The 20,790-nt window shown below is 43.2% G+C and overlaps 1 protein-coding gene and 1 long non-coding RNA gene across 2 annotated transcripts; both read right to left on the reverse strand.

The window, feature by feature from the left end:
* Positions 1 to 8,490: 8,490 nt before the first annotated feature.
* Positions 8,491 to 14,025, reverse strand: LOC136964341 (interferon-induced very large GTPase 1-like). Its single transcript, XM_067258437.1, has one exon. The coding sequence runs from the start codon at positions 14,020 to 14,022 to the stop codon at positions 10,354 to 10,356; it is 3,669 nt and encodes a 1,222-aa protein (XP_067114538.1). The 5' UTR covers positions 14,023 to 14,025; the 3' UTR covers positions 8,491 to 10,353.
* A 36-nt stretch (positions 14,026 to 14,061) lies between these two features.
* LOC136964473 (uncharacterized) lies at positions 14,062 to 20,294 on the reverse strand. Its single transcript, XR_010879075.1, has 5 exons — positions 20,195 to 20,294; positions 19,841 to 20,013; positions 19,481 to 19,565; positions 19,309 to 19,385; positions 14,062 to 16,532 (listed from the first exon to the last, which is right to left on the reverse strand). It is a non-coding gene; the product is annotated as an uncharacterized lncRNA (long non-coding RNA).
* Between the last annotated feature and the right edge of the window lie 496 nt (positions 20,295 to 20,790).

Raw genomic sequence — 20,790 nt, forward strand, 5'->3', positions numbered from 1 at the left:
GCATGGTCTCCCGGGTCACTGGGTCATCCAGGGTGGGAGGTGAAGACGGTGGAGACTGAGCCTGAGGTCGGCGTGGAGTTAGAGGTGGAGACGGAGGTGATGTGGTTGGAGATGAAGGTGGAGGTAGAGAAGAGTTTGTTCTCTCCCCATCATCATCATATAAAGACTGAAGCTTTATTGACACACGCACGCTTACATGCACGGGTCGCGTGTCAATATCATCAGCGCATTTCATTGGTTATCACATTATAATTGAGAGCGCATATCAGGACATCCTTCCCATCTTCCTCGATATTCATTTCCGTGGCAACGTTGATGGCTTTGGTCAGGCAATCTGACATTTCTTCCTCTTTGTGGAAATCATAAACGTAACCAACCATATTGTTGTTGGGGACAATGATATCAGCCTTCTCCGACTGGCAAACTTCCTGGTTGATGAAACCTAAACTCAACTCTGGCTTGGGACTTCCTGTTGTCCCTTCCTGGTCAGTGGCTTCAGAAGAGGAGCTGCTAAGGAGATCCGCCAGCCTGGCCATGGCCTCAGCATCATGGCCTAGCACAACAAAACACACTCACACTTTTAAGTATCCTATTATTATTATTATTATTATAGCTATTACCTATACTTTTCTTTAAACAGTGATTGACTTTGATCGCTAACATTAATATTATAGTTATTAACTATACCTACACTGTCATTCAGCAGTACTGTAACACTTACAACTGTAGTTAGACAGTGTTAATAGTCGCCTGAACACCTGAATTCCCTTCGGGGTCAATATAGTGATTGATTAAAAAAATGTCTCTACCTTTGTTGACCATGGCCATGGCTTTTTCTGGGTCATTGCAGGTACAGTGAAGGACACCTCCCACCTTCATGGTTAACACCTCAGATATGGCCTCTAGTGCCCCCCTCTGGTCCTGGCTGGCAGAGGAAGATGGCCGCAGCCTGCTCTGTGAGCTGTTTCTACCAACAATCCCTTGGCTGGGGCCCGGCGGAAACTTGAAGGACCAGTCCAGAGACGAGTCGCTGCTGTCGCTGTCGTCTAAGGATGCATTGCTGTCGGAGTCGGCCCTGTCCTCCTTCCACATCCATTTGAGGTGATCGTTCATCGGGACACGTTCATCCGGAAGAAAGATGACCAGGCCAAGGAAGTTTTCCATCAGTTGTTTGAATGCCAAGTGGAGGAAGTTGTACATCAAAGGACTGAAGAGCTCCCAGTCCAGGCACTGCTTGGCCTCCAGGTTCTGGACGTTGGGCTGGGAGTGGCAGCGGCTTGCCGAGGGGAATCGTCCCATCTGTGTCTCCAGGAGCAGATGATATATTTGAATAATCAGCTCCTCGGAGAAGCAGTCGATCCTCGCCTGCAACACCCTCGTACCAGTGCTTTGGGACACCAGCAGGCGGTCCAGGTCGTACTCGGCCTGGTCGAAGGATGAGACAGAGGAGCCTTCGTCACTTTCGCAGTTTTCGTCATCAGAGACGGATCTGGAAGCTGAGTGTGCCATCTGCACAACGGTGTCCAGCATTTTTTGAGCAGTGAGGTTGAGGTTGTGGCAACTGGCAACACTGTTGGCCTCACTCCTGGGACTAGGGCTCCTGGTGGCTGACTTGGAGAAGAGAGGAGTGGTCTCCTCCTTCTGCAGGTTCTCTTCCTCCTGCTCCTCCTTGCTGGCAGAGCTGCACTCCTCCTGCTGGGTGTAGAGAGGGAGGCTTTCCTGACACGAGGGTGTGCAAGCCTCCTTCTCCTCCCTTCCCTGGACCATGTTTCCCAGCAGCTCTCCCTGGCTGCTGCTGCTGCTCCTCCTGCTTCTTAGAACACCCTCAGGTTGGTCTGAGCCCTGAGAAGAGGCCCGGACCTGGGAATGACGAGAGCATGAACTCTCCCTCCTGAGGTCTGGAGAAGCCACAGGGCTGAAACATATCTTCTCACTCAACACCCCAGACCGGACTGGAGACAGCAGACCTGAAGATCTGCTGCTCATGGAGACACAGTTGCTGCGGGAGGAAGCGGCAGACAGCGGGTCTTGGCTGAGGTGATGGACCTGGTAAAGGGCCATAGCGGGCAGCACCCCCTCATCGACCACATGGAGAACCCACTCCATCATCTCCTCTGAATGCTTCTCCAGCTCAGCTATGTTCTTGTTCTGAGAGAGAGAGAGAGAGAGAGAGAGAGAGAGAGAGAGAGAGAGAGAGAGAGACAGAGACAGAGACAGAGAGAGAGAGAAAAGTGTGAGGGGAAAAGAGACAGAGAAAAGGACGTGGAGAGAGAGGAGAGAAAGGCAGAGTAAAAAAAGGGGGAGAAAATTAAATCGCATACAGATACACAGTTATTGTCAAGCTGAGTAAAAAAATATTGTGAGTTATGAAATAAGCAGTTTATCTACCTTTCTCAACAGGACCTTTTTGATGAGTCTCCACTCACTGTAACAAGAACAAGAACGGATGTGTTCCTTTCTACAGTACAATGACAACTAACGAGACATCGTAACATTGTGTTCATCAGGGCAGTAGCCTAAAGAGGACGTTAACAGGGACACTTACGAATGGGACATCATAGCTTCTAACAGAGGCTGGGGCATGGTCTCCCGGGTCACTGGGTCATCCAGGGTGGGAGGTGAAGACGGTGGAGACTGAGCCTGAGGTCGGCGTGGAGTTAGAGGTGGAGACGGAGGTGATGTGGTTGGAGATGAAGGTGGAGGTAGAGAAGAGTTTGTTCTCTCCCCATCATCTGGTGTGGACCTGCAGCTTAGGGTCTTAGGTTCCTCTGGGCTGAATGGCACAGAGGCTGATGGTCTTATTGGTGGAAGAACACCTACATGTAGAGGAAAGTCATAGTGTGATTGGTGGATCCCTCTCTTGATAGAAAGTGATCATTCAATCATGAATGTTGTACTTTTGATACATTAATAAATCGATACTCACAGTAGCTGGTCTTGGACATGAGAGGCATCTTCACACATGCACCACCAATCACCTGCAGGCAAGACAAAAACGCTTAGCAAGGCATAGTAACATCAAAGTTAGAGTTGTTGGAGACGTGGAGGTAGATTAAGTTGAGGGGAAGTAGGTGGTGTCTGTAGTACTCAGTGAGGGGATGAGGGCCGTTTACTCACCATCCTGCCTGGTCTTGACAGTTTCTGGGCCAGGTGTGAACCTTGGTCAGCAGCTGGCGTACGGCCTCCAGTGCCCACATCAACCCTCCAGGACTCTGCCTGGGGTCCCTTGTTAGCCCCTCCAGCTTTGTCCGATCCTGCAGCCTTCCTGCCAGCCTTGGTGTTGCGGCCGGCCTTAGTGCATTGATGAGGCAACAACATTATTAATGGCAAAGGCGGATGTTACATCACCATAACAACATACTTATATTGTATGCTTTAACTTCCTCTCCCAACCTACAGGTCCATAGAGTGAAACTGCTTACAATCACAAAATGCTCTGATAAGTCCTCAGGCATAGTTTAAAACTCTTAAATTGGTTCTTCTGTGCCACATGGGTGAGGCATGTGTTTCCAAAGCACTAACACTATTATCAGAATTATATAATATTGTATTTGAGATGATGTTAGTGTTACACTATCTGGTTTAATACAGATGCCATTCTCTGGCTGTAACCACCGGAATACTTTTCAACTACACTACATTTCTGATTCTACTATTTGCATGTCGTTTTGGATCAAATGAGTCTGCTAAATGAATATAATATCAAATGTGTTGAGTTTCTCCAGGCAGCTGTTCTTACCTGGAGGAGGTTCTGCTGTTCTGACGACCTCCTGTCATGGGGCTGCAGGGTAGGAAACTTCAGTCCAGGCTCTGGCCTACAGGGTGGCAGGGGCAACTGGGATACAGTTGTGTCACAGAGACGCGCAGGCTGGACACACACACACACACCATGTAAACACACACACACACACAAACAAGGTGGGGTAAGTGGAATTGAGGTTACAATTAGCAGTGAAACATGACATGAGAGAGGTGCCTTGAAAATAACTTATTTTATCTTTTGATGAAGAAATATAACTTGAAATATGACTAGGTTAGTTCAGTGTTAAACACAACTTTTAAACTCACAATAAAGAAAGAAATGATTCTCAATAATCTAATCCATTTTCGTGTTTTAATCGTTGTACCTACTTCAAGACAACCAGCCTTACCTTCTGTTTAGGCCTCCATTCTAGTCTTTTATGTTTTGAGATGTCATCCATCTTTTTACACTCGGTAAGGATGACAAATTAAGAAATCACTTCAACAAAACGAAAAGTTTATTGACTCCTTGCCTACGGAGCATTTCTTTCATCACTGACATATTTTACTTTTTTGGATGAGTTATTATCATTTGGTAAAGTGCGTCACAATCCCTGTATGCCTATGACGTCATAATGTCTAGACTGTGCGGTGTCTCTCCCAAAGCAATGCGTTTAAGACAGAAAAGTGCGATTGCAAGTTTAAATAAAGTAACGTTTTTCAAATAATTTGGTAGGGAAATTGTTAACAGTGTGAATTGTACAGCAATTATACGTCCTGTACCCAGTGCTATCCCAATACTATACTGTAAGTCGCTATGGATAAGAGCGTCTGCTAAATACTAAATGACTAAATGTAAATACTACTTTCACGTAGACCACACAGTGAGGAATCAGCTTTGCTGTTAAAATATAAAGACTGAAGCTTTATTGACACACGCACGCTTACATGCACGGGTCGCGTGTCAATATCATCAGCGCATTTCATTGGTTATCACATTATAATTGAGAGCGCATATCAGGACAGGGGACCGCCGCCCGGGTATAAATCTGCTGTGCCCCAGTAAATTCTCAAGTTTGAGTTTTAACAATTTACTTTGTCAGTGCATTCATTTAGATTAATAATCAAAAGAAACACTGCGAATGACCTTGCAAGCATTTTCTAGTTTTGCAAATAATCAGTTTTATTTGATTTGTTTCCTGCTTTACCCAGTAATATGTTATTTGCCTTTATTTTGAAATGACTTTGTACAACACGCTGCCACTAGATGTCGTACGACGGAAGTAACAGCTGAAAAGCAAAATAGAGAAACGGCGCGCACTCCTCACGTGCAGTAACCTGGTTCTAATATAACCAGACCCTCGTACATTTCATTTGTACAGAGAGTCTGGGATCGCTCCATTGACAAGCGTTAACTTCCTTGAAGGCGGGTACTCTGTCGAAGTTTAAAACCTGAAATCTTAAACCTTAAAATCTGCCCAGAGCCTCTCTGGATCTGCCATTACCAATCGCTAGCGTTCGCCTTAGCCAGCTTGCAGGACCTGCCAAAGCTCAGGGCAGACCAGAGGGAGGCTTGCAGGACCTGCCAAAGCTCAGGGCAGACCAGAGGGAGGCTTGCAGGACCTGCCAAAGCTCAGGGCAGACCAGAGGGAGGCTTGCAGGACCTGCCAAAGCTCAGGGCAGACCAGAGGGAGGCTTTGGAGGTGGGACTCACTCTCCAAGAACTCACTGCTGCAGTCCAGCAGATGTCGGTGGGGAAGTCACCAGGGCTGGATGGCCTACCAGCCGAGTTCTACAGACACTTTTGGGGCGTTTTGGGTCCTGACCCACTGGAGGTTTACCTGGAGGCTTTTGGGGTACACATGCTACCAAGCAGCTGTAGGCGGGCAGTATTGTCGCTGGTGCCTAAAAAGGGGGATCTAGGGCTGCTCAAGAACTGGAGACCTGTGTCTCTTCTATGTTTGGACTACAAAATCTTATCCAGATGCTTGGCCAACAGGCTGAAGTTGGTGCTAGACAGCATAGTGCAGAGAGACCAGTCCTACTGTGTTCCAGGAAGGACAATAATGGACAAACATTTTCTGATGCGGGATTGATTGGGCAAAGCTTGGGGGGTATGATTTGGGAATTCTGTCAATTGATCAGGAAAAAGAATTTGACCATGTTTGTCATTCGTATCTCTATGAAGTGATGGAGTCTTTTGGGTTTGGGAATATGTTCATGTCATCGGTGCGTTTGTTGTATTGTGATGTCTTTGTGATGGTAAAGGTGTGTGTGGGGGGGAGGGATTAGGCAGGGTGTGGCCTACCCAGGAGTAGGAGAAGGGGGAGTGATATCACTGTCTGCATATGCTGATGATGTGTGTGTGCTCCTTAGGATCCAGGGGGATGCTGACATTGTGAAGAAGGAGTTAGGGTGGCTGAGCGGTGAGGGAATCGGGCTAGTAATCCGAAGGTTGCCAGTTCGATTCCCGGTCATGCCGACTGATGTTGTGTCCTTGGGCAAGGCACTTCACCCTACTTGCCTCGGGGGAATGTCCCTGTACTTACTGTAAGTCACTCTGGATAAGAGCGTCTGCTAAATGACTAAATGTAACTGCAAATGTAGAGCAGTATGAGAGGGCCTCCTCAGAAAAGGTCAACTGGGGGAAGAGCGAGGCTTATTTCATGGGGAGATGGGGGGCATCAGAGAAGCCCAGGCTGCCGCGGGGGCTGCAGTGGGGCAGAGCAGGCTTGAAGATTTTAGGGGTGTGCTTTGGGTCCAATGCTTATCAGGGGTTGAATTGGGAAGGGGTGGTGGACAAGGTGGTTGCCAAGTTGTCTAGCTGGAGATGGTTGTTGCCACTAATGTCCTTCAGGGGGAGAGTGTTGGTTGGGAACAATCTGGCCGCCTCCACCCTCTGGCATCGTTTGAGTGCACTGGAACCTCCGGACGGCTTGCTTCAGGAGCTGCAGAAGACTTTGGTGGGGGGTTTTTCGGGTCAGCATTGGATCCGGGCCCCAGTGCTCTACCTGCCAGTGCAGGAGGGGGGTCAGGGCTTGGTGGATTTGAGAAGTCGAGTCGACGCTTTCCGGTTACAAGCTGCACAGAGGTTACTGACGCATCCAGAAGTGAGGTGGAGGGGTGTTGCGTGGACCCTTTTAAGGAGGGCGGGGGGGGCTCAACTATGAGAGACAGTTCCTCACCCACCCTGGGAAGGTGGACTTGGTGGAGCTAACTCCTTTTTACCGGTCTATGATGCTGGCGTGGCAAAAGATTGACAATAACAAGGGACCTGTCCTCACCAGGGGCGTGGGTGTGGCAGGAGCCACTTTTTCCACAACTTGCTCTTGAAGATAGGGCTGTTTCAGTCCCTGAGACATGCGCAGTACAATGGTGTTCCTGTTTGGGGCTTTTAGACTTTAGTTGTGGGAAGAGGGAGGGATTTCCTGGTTCTGTCAGGGGGTGGAGTTTCGGGTGGTGGAGAGAAGGGAGAAAGGGAGAGAAGGGAGAGAGAGAGTGAGTATGTGAGAGAGAGTGGAGAAAGAGAAAAACTACTTGTGTGAGACAGAGACTAAGGGAGAGAGAGAGAGATAGCAGAGAAAAAGAGACATTTATTCTCCTCAGACAGAGAGGACTGAGTGTGTTTGGGTTCATTGTGAGCTGACTGGGAGCAGAGGAGACAGGCTGGTTGGAAACAGGAAGTGTCTTACTCTCTCTCTCTGTTTGTCTCCTATGTCTCTCCACCCACAGCTCCACCCCCCTCTCACACAGACACACTGTTTATCCATCTCTCACTCTCTCTCTCTGCTTATCTCTCTCTTCCCTCCACCACCAGCTAAACTCCACCCTCTGACAAAACCAGGAAATCAATCCTCCCACAACAGTTGTTATTCTGAAGAAACGAAACGTATCACTCTTTCTCTCGCTCTCTCTCCCTCTCTCCACTTGTGTTTGTGTGTGAGAGAGAGTGACCGTCACTACCACTCCAGCATGGCCCAGCAGCGAATTGTGCTGGACAAGGACCAGTTCTCCTGTTCCATCTGTCTGGACCTCTTAAAGGATCCTGTCACCCTTGCCTGTGGTCACAGCTACTGTAGCAGCTGTGTCTTTGTTTTAAGGCTTTCAAACCATGCGTGCACGTAAGCACCAGTGTTTATAGTGTATCTTATTTCACATCGTTTTTATATGTTAGAATGTGTTTGCGGGTCAGTGAGGCATGATGGGAGAGCTTTGGAGAGGTCAGAGTTCAGACTGGTCTCACAGAGAATATCGATCCTTTTCACTTTGTTTCAAATCACAGCATTCTGTCTGAGACAGCTTAAACTGCCGTGTTTGTCTGATTAATATTAAACTAAAATACCCAGAACTATGGGTGGTTTTAAGTGGTTTCATAGCCCTTCGCCTGAACATTCCTTAAGTGAAACCAATACATGTATGAACTGTGCTGTAGTTTCCCCTTCATTTTGTTGTCAAAGTCAGATGAACATAAGGTAAGAGTGTGACTCAAACAAGCAAGTTCACAAACAAGTTGATTGTCTTGTGGAGACAACATAACCCCCTGGAGTTATTGCTGTGGTCTGTATACAGAACCCAATATGCCTAGAAAATGACCTATGACCTCAAGGGATGTCCATCAATCCTCTACAGTACACAAACAAACATACACACACATTTAATAGTAGTGGTGCTCAAATAGATATATTTGACATAACAGTTTTATTCATGTTTGGGCAAAATAACTTGTTGCTTATGAGTGTGGTTGAAGATGTTCCACATTGGGGTCTGTAAGCTCCAGAATCCACTGAACACAATTGTAACTTACTCCATCGGAGAGAGATGTCTTTTGACACAGCAAAGGCCTCTTTTTTGTGTGTTCATGTCTGTCCTGTATTCACTTATTTTGTAATATTGGGTTTGCCTGCTGCTACCTGATGAAACAAAACTGTTTAAAAACGAAAGACAGGAAATGTTATATTTGTATTATTGTATTGTGTGTATATATATAGACAGTACAACACAAGATCAAGGATCAGAAGTGCACAGTTCTAACATTATTTAGGTGGTCAGAGTCAAAGAAGTGTCTGTATTCACCAGGCACAGCGCAAAGTAACCACATCTTGGCTACCAGGCACAGTGCAACAATATTCATATCTCAATTACCATACAACAATAACTATCAACTATAATGTTACCCTAGGCTGCCTAAAGTCGTAATATTCCCTTATATGTCACATTAAAGACAACGTTAACCATGAATAGCTATCTTGTGCTAGTCATTTATTCAACAACCAAGATGTCCAGACATTTATTCCTGACCACTAGTGGTTAAAAGTAATCTCACAATTTGAACTGAATATCGTTACAACAATGTCCTTCTTACTGACCCATTTCATGCCGCAAACTGTGATATGAAAAGTATTTTTTGGTTGACAGCCACAAATACTATCCCTTCATGGCCTTCTATGCACATATTGATATTCATGACACAAAGTGATTGACTAAGTATTTATAATAGCTGTATGTATTTCATGGTCATGGTTTTTCCTTTTATATTTGCTGGGACTGTTACTTGAGTTCTTTCAGTGCTGATTCTGGTGTAATCTGTCTCCAGCTCTGAGGGATTTCACCTAAACCAGCAAATTTTAATCTGTTCTTATTCTCCCATTGAGACTGAAATGCACAAAGGAACCATTTCCAGTAACACTGATTGCTACCATCTGCAGTGATGCTCCATTGACTATATGGTTCACCAGCATCTCTGTATGTCTTGTAGGGCATATAACCACCATGATAGCTGAACTTATCATCACTGCTTACAGATGTGCTGCAGAAGTCAATAGAAAAATTATCTGTGTCTTTCCAATGCCTGCCAGCTATAGCTTTAGAACGATGAAACATAACACTGTGATCGCCATCATGGCCAGGGATGGTGTTTGTGCAGATGGCTTTGCAGAATGGGCACTGGGCCCAACATCCTTGGTGATGATCAAACAGGTGCTTGCTGGCTTGGTTTTTCAAAGTTGCAAAATACTCTTTTCCTGAATTTTGCTTTTCTTGTTTTACCATCTTCATCACCATCTCATTAATACATTTTGCCATCATCTCTTTGAGTTCTGTCAGGCCCCGGATACGTTCATTTTCAATGCTCGTCAAGTCCTCTCTTTTTATTACCATGTGCGTTCCAAGTTTCTTACAGAAAATGTCAAGCCATGTTTTAGCATTGCCACGTTGTGAAACCACTTGTGCTGTTACATCTGTATTCACTTTTAACATCACACTTTCCAGGGAATGTAGGTTTTCAATATGCATGTCTGTCATGTTGTCATTTGAACAAGATGTTTCCACCTCTCCTTGGATGAATCTTTCAAAATAGGTCTTTGCTTTGTTAATGTAGTCCTCATAGTCGTCAAAGCTTCGCTTTTTGGCCAGATGCACCAGTATGTGATTTTCAAGATTGGATCGGTTTCCATTAAAGGCTGGGTTGTTACACATTAATGAATCACAAATTTGAAGACTGGTTTTCAGATTTATTTGCTGTTTGATTGCTGGTTCCAGCTGTTTACAGAGAAAATCTGCAAAAATTGTGATTGAGTTTGCTCCTTTGCAAAAGTTCGTACACATCTGAAGGTACTATTCTCGTTTGCTTTTCAAATATGTTATAGGATCTACTGTTTTCCTGAAAGATGAATGCATCCTCTCAAATGTTGGAATTGCTTTGATGCACAGATGAACAGACAGGTCAGTTTGGTATTCTTTTGTGAATTCAACCTTATTTGACTTTTCATAATCGTTAATCTCGCTTTTTATGTTGCTTAATATTTCATGAATAAAGCTATCATTGAAATCGTTACCAACAGCTTCTTTCCCAGTAATATATCTTTTGACACGGTTTGTCACTTGGTGTGTACACTGATTCATACAGTCCTCTGGATTTCCGTGGAATAAATTAAATCTATCCAATGAATTCCACCACGATTTGTTTACGTGTTTTTTAACATCCAAATTGAACTGGGCCTTTTTGTTTCTAATCTTGCCAGTGATGTCATTCTGATTTTGAAACTGAACATGTAATATTCCTTCCACTACAGCTCTGACATTAACACATTTCTCTGGAGGTTTTTCATTTGCCACTTTGGTGTTCCAGTCCGTCCAAATAGAGTTAAACTGCCTCTCCACATCCTGGTCGGTAAGCCTCTGGTCTTTTAGTTTGAATGCCAGATTTTTGCTCATTTTGAGCAATTCTTCCTCATAGTCAGAATTTCTTTGGTCAAGTTCTGATTTGTTTTTCTTGATTGTGATGACATCTTTGCATTTCTTTAGGATGTTTTGAATGAGCTCCCGGTTGAGATTTTCCAACCGCTTGTCAATGGTTACTTTCCATTGTATAAGTATTTCTGGGTGTTTGTTTCCCTTGAAGTATGTGTCTATTTCCCCTGTCAAGGGATCGTACACTTGACCAAAATCAACAATCAGATCTTTCTGACTCACATCCTCGATGATATTGCTGAGAAGCTGGTTGTACAACTCGTTCTCTTTATCCAGGGCATGTTTTCTCAGCTTCCAGGACCATTCGGAAAACATATTTTCCAAATCACTGTACACCATAATTTCGAGTGTATTTCTGAAGCTGAACACAAAGTTTTCCTTCAAAAGACCATTCCATAGGTCCCTGATCCGAACTTTTACTTCAGATAATGTGGAAAATCTACAGCCTGACTTCCACTGTGCGGTGGAGAGCACCTTGTTCTTCAGCTCCTGAACGTTCCGGCTGTAGGAGGGGTTTGGAGGTGCCATTGGGGGGTCTCCCTCTAGAAGGCCCTTGAAGTAGAATACTTGAGTTTTTACATCAAACTGTATTATATCACTAAAGCCAGTGACATTATCAATTTGCTCCTCTTTTGCTGCAGTTACAGCCATAGCATCTAATTTCCCCATGAGATTTATTCTTCCCTCCATGTTTTTCTCGCCGGCTGAGGCCTCTGCAACATTCTGGTGCACAAAGATGCAGCTTGGTGTAATTTTAACTTGTTTCATCCTCAAGAATGCCTGGACGCAAATCTGAAGGATGTCATGCATTTCAGATGGGTTTTCCCCCATGATGTTGATGATGGTGATGTCCCCTATTCCAATAATAAAAGTTGCCAGTTCATTGTCATGACTGAGGGACATATTAGTGCTGAGCTCAGGTGATCTAAGGCCCTCTGTGTCCACCACCAGAACATACTCATATTTCTGTTGGGCCACTATGGCTGGGTCCACCTTGATTAGCTGCATGAAGGCTCCTCTTGTGCATCTGCCTGCGCTCACGGTAAACTGAAGACCAAACATGGCATTCAGTAATGTGGACTTCCCAGAGCTCTGCAGTCCTATAACTGACAGCACAAATACCTTCTTGTCACCAAGTGTTTTATTAAGACGGTCAAAGACAGCCTGAATCCACAACAGAGGCACGTGGGCCGCATCCCCATCCATCAGCTCTAGTGGCAACCCAGACATCAGCATCTCAGCTCCTATTGCAGGAAGAGCCTCTATAAATTCATATGTCTCCTTCTGATGTTTTGTTGTAGGCTTGAAAACTTCATAAATCTGGCTTGTTTCTCTCATGATATGCTGAAGTCCAATTGTGGTAGCGGTCATTTTGTCAGATATTGTGTTAAGTTTTGTTAGCAGTGGATCTGTGTTGGTTGATCCTCCTTCAACCTTGGGGCCACATTTAAATGTTGCCCATGTTGAGAGGTACTCTTCCTCATATCCTGCAAGTGCACCCAAGTTGAATTCATCCAGGAAAATTCTCAGCCACTGCAGCATGTATGATTTTGTCTCTTGTGAATGAGCTGGGGATGTTAAACAGGTAATAAAAGACCTCATGAATTCATTGGGTGGTGAAGCTGCCTCAAGCTGTGCCTTTCGAATAGAGGCTTTCTCATTCTTGATTGCGTCCAATTGACATTCCAAACTTTCTTTTCCTTTGCATTTCAGACGATACTGATCCTTATCTTTCCGGCACCAATCATGCCACAGCTTTCCTTGTAGAGGTAAAAGTTTCTCCTTGAAATTCAATGATCTTTCCTCCCTCAACAGGCACATCAAAACATTGGCTTGTTCATGACCATCTCTGCAGGATTTCTTGTCTTCATCCACTTTAAACTGATGTTTTCTTGCTTCATCACAAAATATTTTGATGCTTGTGTTCTTCTTGTATGTGTTGACACAGTGTTGGATGTGTGATATTATTTCTTCGTTCAGCTCAGCCTCGTTCCTGTTTTTGGCACCTAATTTCACTTTTGTTGGATTTTTAAAAGTCAGACTTTTTTCCTGTCCGGCGAAAAGGACAATCAGAGGGACAGTAGATGTATAAAGGTTCTTGAAAATCTTTTTGTTTTTTTCATCTAAGGGGCATTCTGAAAGTAGAACGACATTCACAGTGCTCACGGACTGCATGAATTCAAGTTGCTGTGGATGGTCTCTGGCATCACCATGAAGGTTCAGGAAAGCCACACAATCGTCAAAAATGTCATCTTCCTTCCCCGCTGGACAGTACCAGGTGATCTCCACAACTCCGTCCATGAGGAGACAGTCTCGAGTGCTGCCTTTGCAATTACGATGGAAAAACACCTTGTGCTTTTGTTTGCTAATGACATTGTTCAAGATCTCGGACTTGGAAATGGACGACTCTCCCAATCTGATGAAGGACGCAACTGGCACTGGTGTATTAAACATGTGTCTGCTCTTGTATTTGCTGTGGCTGTCCATTTTAGATTGTGCTTTACTTTGCCATGACTTCTTGATGTTCCGAAGGGCCCAGAGAGGGAATTCTATTTCGCGTGTAAAGGGGTTAGATACCAGCAGGGGCAGGGCAAACTGGCAACTGGAGAGTTTTGAAAATATGTACTGCCTCAAAAAATCATCAGCACAGTGGAAAACAGCCATGTGAATATCCATCGGGTGAATGTGTTGCTCTTCAATGTGTACTTTTTGGACGGTTTCCTCAGAAAAGTTTAAAAAATCATCATCGTCATCCTCAGTACCAACAACATGGCTCTCTGGAGCTGTGGTAGTCGGTTCAGGTTTGCAGGACAGAAATCTAGCCCTGTAATCCAACATCATCAGTTTGTACAGATACTGAGAGCTTAGCTCCGTTTCTGTTTTAGGTGGTTTAACATCCTGAGATAAAGCATCTATCACTTGAACATCCCTTTGTTGCATGCGTTTGGGGAGCATGTTGCTTAGACCCAGTTTATGGAGTAAATTCATACATCTGGTTGTTTTCTCATCCTCAACGGCACATCTTGGTTCCATCTTCTCATGAACTTCACAGGAAGATCCATCTGGTTTTGGGACTAAATCTTTTATAACTTCCTCTGGCTTGACACCTCTGTCAATGAGTTTTGATTCATCTATAATGGAATTCAGTCTTTCCTCAAGCCTTTTCCAGTCGTGGTTTGTGCCTTCAATTGCTGACTTAATAGAGGTTGAAATTCTATCTTTCATCTGTGACTTAATAATCTGTAGTTTTTTTCTTTTGTCCGTAACATTCAGGTCTTCATCACTAGATGCAGTTAAAGCCGTAACAAACAGGAAGGCCTGGGCCTTTTCCAAACTCAATTCTTTGAGAGATGAGTATCGGTGGTATGCTTTTTGAAGCTTATCTTGCAAGAAGATGACTTCATCCAAACTCAGAAGATGATTGAATATCTTACTATCCTTGCAATATCCCAATGGCATGATTATGGTAAGTATCAATAGTTCCGCTTCTTCCTGACCACTCTCCCTAAATGTCTTAAACAACGCATTCAAGGACAGGGTGATAGTTCTAGTGGCTTCCACCATGGCATTGCGATCTTCAAGGGCATCAAGCGCACCTGTAGCATCTTCCAGTTTCTTCCTGGCTAGCTGCAGGTTTGTGGCAAGTTCAGGAAATCCAGAAACAGAAACTACTTCATACCTATCTACTTCAGTTGCATAAGCCCAGTTAATGATGTCTGTTCGATCAGGGAACTTATTCACACTGTGTAGACCAGGCTCCATCAGGGAGCGTGTCAGAATTCTCAGGTTTACTGCTCCAGGATCACTGTTTATTTTAGCCACATTCAACAGATAATCTTGGAGTGCCTGACTTGAAAGACACACCTGAATCCATATGCGATGAGATCCAGTTTTTTCTCTCAAACTTGTTTTGAACTGCAATAATTCTGATAAGTGTTTTTCACCATCGGCAACACTCCAGTCCTCTACTGATTGAATCATGTTCCTTGCACTTTGCTCTGCTGAAAGCACCTCTTCTCCCCAGAATGGCATCACCTTTTGCTTTGTGTTTTCTGCATATGCTTCCATCAATGTGGTGCTTAACTTGAGAGCATCTTTGAAATCATGTTTGTGAGCAGACATAATGATGTCCCATACTGCCATTAAGTTTGTTCCTCTGTCAATCACCCTCCAGGTTTTGTTATTATTGACCAGATGAGTCTTCCACAGCAGGTGGTCATCAATCTCAGCCGGACCCCCAGATTTGCCGACTGACAGCTGCACCAGGCTCATGAGAGCTTCATTGTGTTTTCCAGTAAAAGATCCTTTCAGTTGCGAGGATGATGTTTTTACTCCAGCGGAGACATTGAAAAGTCCACTGTACCCAGCACCAACGTAAATATCCAGGGCTTCTGACATCAAACTCTTCATCTCTGATTGTTGACTGTCTTGAAAGCCTTCTGCAGATGCTGTCCACCAGTAAACTCCTCCAAAGTGAATTGGACCCTGGTTCACATGAGACCCATATCTCTCAAAAAAAGCGGGTATTCTGTTTTTTACAGGATTTTGATTTTTGGAATATAAAATGAGCTTTTCTATTTCTTCAAGTTCAGCAAGGGCTGCGTGTGACAGCTTCAGTTGATCCTTCTCAAAAAAGCAAGATGCCAGTGGGACATAGTTGTACTTTGCATTGTAAATATAACTTTGTTCTGATGAATGCTTGTTGATTTTCTCTGTTTCTTTGGATGTTTCCCTCTCAACTAAGGTCTCTAGGCTGAATCCCGCGAATCCAACTGATAAGTTAACACCAAAACTAAAACCAACTTTCTCAATGACCTTCTGAAAAGTGTTCTGTGTTCTACGGGATGAGAAATCTTTCTGCTCATACATGACAGGCTGTTTAGAACCAAAGAGTGAGAATGACTCAGGAGGCTCAATGAGTTGCTGTCTGGTCTTCAGCAGGCTCTCCAACTCTCCTGTGTCATAAACGCCTTCTAGAGCAAGACCTCCAGATGAACTCTTCAAAACATCAACATTTGAAATAGCTTCAGTTGAGGGTAGGGTGTTCTGTAAGACTGTTACCTGCCTGTCGATGTTCTCCATTACATCCTTCAGAGTTTGTGTAGCGGGCATCCAGCTTTCCTTCGGGACATCAAGGGCTACACGGACCTTCTCCTCCAAGCCTCTAACCCTTTCATCACTTCGATTTCTGCCCTCGATGGACAACTTTTGAAGATCTGTTAAAGCTTTTCTCACTTCCTCTCTTCTCTGTTTAGAAGATTCCATTGTCTCATTGTCAGCTTTCATCGTCTGACTGGTAATCATCTCATCAAGGGCTTTTTTTCCCCATGGGTAGCGAACATGTCTTCCTATCTTTCTTTGCTCTGTATTATTTAAATATTGTAACGGTGTCAAATTAACAACATTTAATTCATCTTTAAACACCTTCAACCAGTAAGGTTCATCCAGTCCAAGGTTCCGTAGCTTAACTGCAATATCTGTAGGTTCTGGATCTGGAGATTTTGGATCTGACACGTTGCCTTTTCTTGTCTTCAGCTTCTTGCCTAAGGAAATAATAAATACAGGATTACTGATTTAACTTCTTGCCTAAATGACATATTAGGTATGGAAAACGGTCTTCCTGACTTCAGGGATTTCGACTTTATATTAATAGTGTCGGGAATTTTTCAACCGCCAATAAAATGTAAGATTGTAAATTCAAGAAAATATCCACTGGGCAAGCTGCTTTTAAACCTAAATCAGTATTCAGACTTACTGTATATCCCTTAACACTGTATATCAATTGACACTTTTATACAAGCGCTGTTTCAGTACTGTGATAAGGTCAGAAGGCCTGATAAAAAATGAATCAAAAAGATTGCTGATTTGATGAAAACAATCTTCTCAATCTTCTTGTTTATAGAGGACATGGTGGGTTTGAAGTTCAGTTTGTCTTGCATTCTCTTTTCAGGGTTGTTACCATTAGGGTGCTTTCTATTTCGTCAGTGTTGAGCCATAACGTTTGAAATGTAAAATTGTTGGCGACATTGCTTGGTGTCACTCAACTTGAAGCATGTTGAACGCACATACACACAGCTATGTCAGAACGCTGCCACAGTATTGTGAGGTTGGGGTGTGTTATTATAAATTCTATATATATATATATATGCACACTAGTGCTGTCAAACGATTAAAATATTTTACATTTAGTCATTTTACATGTAGTCATTTTACCGCGATTAATCGCATTAATGTCATAGTTAACTCGCGATTAATCGCACATTTTTATCTATTATAAATGTCCCTTGATTTCTTTTTGTCCCATAATTCTTTCTCATTTTAATGCTCTTCAACATGGAAAAGTGGATCGGATTGCTCAGTGCAAATATAATTTTTTTTAAATTGAAAACAACATTGCAATCGCCTGGCTTTGACGAGGGGGCGGAGAATTCGCATCAGCTGTGTGCTGGACGTGCTGCGATGATAGCTCAGTTCACAATGACAAAACACACAGATCACTTTGGTCTTGTCAATGGAACCATTTGGCAACTTTTTAAAAGTAAACTTTCCATTCAGAATCTTATTGGCATCCATTTCGGCGTCTCGCGCTCACCATCCACTCAAAACGTAACGTTAGCCTACTACTCTTTAGCCGGCTCGCAAACCCAAACAAGTGTGTGCGGCGTGCCTGTTGTTTTGTTTCCGGTCTAGCTAGATCCGGTGTGTTGTTGTAATTTTCAGTGGTTGTTGCAACAGCATGTGAAAAAAACGACAAAGTTTTCTAGGCCAAAAATAACGTTAATCTTGCGATAAGAAAATTGACGCCGTTAACGCCAGCGGCGTTGTTACACATAAAACTCTACTGAGGCACAGGCCCCTATTCATATCCCTTTTTTTTCTTTCAAGCTTGCTATAGTAAAGGCCCTTGCACACTGAGTGCAAAATTTTCGTATCTGTTTTTTCGCAATCATCAGCCTCAACATTCGGTGGCTCTGAATTGCCAAAAACCTATCAAAATGCTGGCTATGGATGCGAATACGCAGAAAATCGAACCCGATCCGAACTTTTTTTTGACAGACGAAAGTTTCAGAGGCAGTGTGTAAGCGTGATTGACATAACGTGAGGTTGTATTTTTTAACATGCGAACATTTCGGATACGAATTTCGGACTCAGTGTGCAATGGCCTTTAATGCGAGCCTGCAATTATTTGGGGCATTCATTTAATCGCATATAGTGTTTTTTTGAGCTTCATGTAATAATGTTTTTATGTTTTAGTCAAAATATCTATTTAGAAACTATCTTTAGTTTTGTAATGTTTTCTTGGCCTATCTCAATTCTGACGTGTGTGCCGAGTCTGACACCTGGACTTCTGTGTGCATGCTGCAGTGGCTATTTGGCAAGCTCAGAGCGCGCTGATATGGAATTCTGCGTGCATCGGTTTGTGTTTTCGGTTTAACACTTTTACTAGCGTTGATTGGGATACTGCGTTTATTTTTTTCCGGGATTATCAATCATGCACTGACTAATAAAGCAAAACTTTAGATTTTACTCTATTATACTCCTTTGAGAGAACTGCAAAAGTAGTTTAGTCAGAAGACTTTATGATTGATGAAGCACATATAAAATGTATAAAAACAATGCAGAGTTTCCCACAGAAAATGTGTTAGTTAAGGTGGTAGGCTGGTTTGTGGGGCTAGTTTGTGCGATAGACTAATGCGATAAACTAATGCGTTCTGCAGAAAAGGTTTGGAATGAAAGGGAGAAAACAGGACAGAGTAACACGGCGGATATTATAATTTATTTTTTTACGACGTAGTTAAGACGGCAGGCATGTGTTGCTTAGGCGGCCGCCTTAGCTGCAAAGTGCTGCGGGAAACCCTGCAATGCCCAAATAAACTAAGCTTAAACATTCATATGATATTTACAATGTCTTTTATCTGAAAATATATCTTGGTTTTGTTCCTTGTTCTGAAAAAACTATACAGACTAGATTATCTACGTAACTGGTGTTATTTTAAAATGTGATACGCAAGTCAATTTAGTAATTGTTTTGTATTACTAACAATTACATAAAGATTTAATTAATTAAAATGTAATTTGCAAAACCTCTGCCTGAAAGCCAACCTGCTCGCATATTCATTATGGCCCCGAAGGATATAAACAAATTCAGATACTATTCTCAACTGTCATAACATATTCAATGAAGGCAGACAGTGATCAGTAAAATTTGAGATTGATTGATCATGTCTTGTTGCAAAACTACTTGGCAAATACACAGAGAGAAAGCAATGCTCAAATCAGACATTGACTAAGTTTGTCCACAACAGAATAATTAATTACATGGAATGGGTCTTGTATCTGGACAGGATCCTCTTCCTAGCCTCTCAGCTTCCGTTGAAATACATTTGACAGTTCGTCTGAAATGGCACAATACAAGAAACACAGGCTTATAAACAGCAGTCATTGCTAAACGTTGACATTTCGAACTTTATTGAATGCAACATTGTGATACCTTGTGAAGCTGAGCAGGAAGGGACGAAGCAGGAATCCACCACCAGGGGCGGAATCCTCGCTGTTATCAGGGTCTGCTGTATTTCCTGTTTGAAAAAGTTTAATCACTGGGAGTATTTAAACAAACAAAAAAGTGTATCAAGTTCCAAAACTTTTACAAATAAGTGGATGAAGAAAATGATTGCAGTTTACAAAAATGTACACCTGGGGTGTTTATCAACACTTGTATGCTTTTCTTTTAAAATTATAAGTTAAAATGTATTGCATCACCGAGTAAAATGTCCGATTCCAAGACGAGACCTTCAAAAAGAGTAAAATCCAAGACCGGTCTCGAGAATTATAACAGTAATATTTGACTTGCCTATCTGATGGTTGGATAAGGCCAAAACACTGGGGACTCCGGTCAGAACTCCGTGATAGAATCCAGTTCCAGTAATCAGACCGTTGTATCCCCAAAAAAAAATTATTATGAAAATACAAGATTGGAGCTGGGGTTGAGGTTCTCTCTCATGTGATTATTAGGTGGGTGTGGTTCTGTAAATACAAACATACTGTAGATAAGAAATACAGAATAGAAAATAAACACGTTGTTTTCGTCAAACCGAAACTAAACAGCGCTAGTCTCGGTTTTTTTTTACTGTAAACCATACATTAACACTTTCACTTAGGCTACATAATACATTTCGATAAACAGATAATACACGAGGCAACTTACATTTCGTTGGACGCACACAATTCTACTTCTCTCAACTAACTTCAATTTAGCAACTCTACAATCTTGCCGAACTTGTGCCTGCCTGGTTTATTGCGGGTTCTAATAAAAATAACAGTCACTGGTGCTAAATAGACACTCCCGCGGTCCTTCTTCTTAAAGGGGCAGGCCCCCTTTTCAACAGGTTGCATTTAAAGGCGCGTTCGTATGGCAGGCCTAGTGGGCAAGTACTAAGACGGCCCTGTGTGTCAACCACGCGTAATTAACGCCGACTTTGCATGCAAAGACGGCGTTCTTTTTCGCCTCAAATTGAACCATGTCATGTGACAAGTTCAAAGCACGCGTTTATTTAGACGTGTGCTTTTAACGTGTCACGAAGCACGCGTCTAAACGTTACTAATGTAACGTTTACAAAGATAACGTCGCCATATACGTTGCCGCTATCAAAGTTCCCTCACGTACTACGTCGCCGCCATCACCCCCATTGAGAACCAATAAAAAAAAGGCTGAGACGACACGCACATTGTGGGCAAAGCTAGTACGCAGTGTATGTTGTCCGAGTGTGTGAGGGCACTAATCACCCCCCATAAATACTTGCC

This window comes from Osmerus mordax, chromosome 2, assembly GCF_038355195.1.
Source record: "Osmerus mordax isolate fOsmMor3 chromosome 2, fOsmMor3.pri, whole genome shotgun sequence".
Classification (NCBI taxonomy): domain Eukaryota; kingdom Metazoa; phylum Chordata; class Actinopteri; order Osmeriformes; family Osmeridae; genus Osmerus; species Osmerus mordax.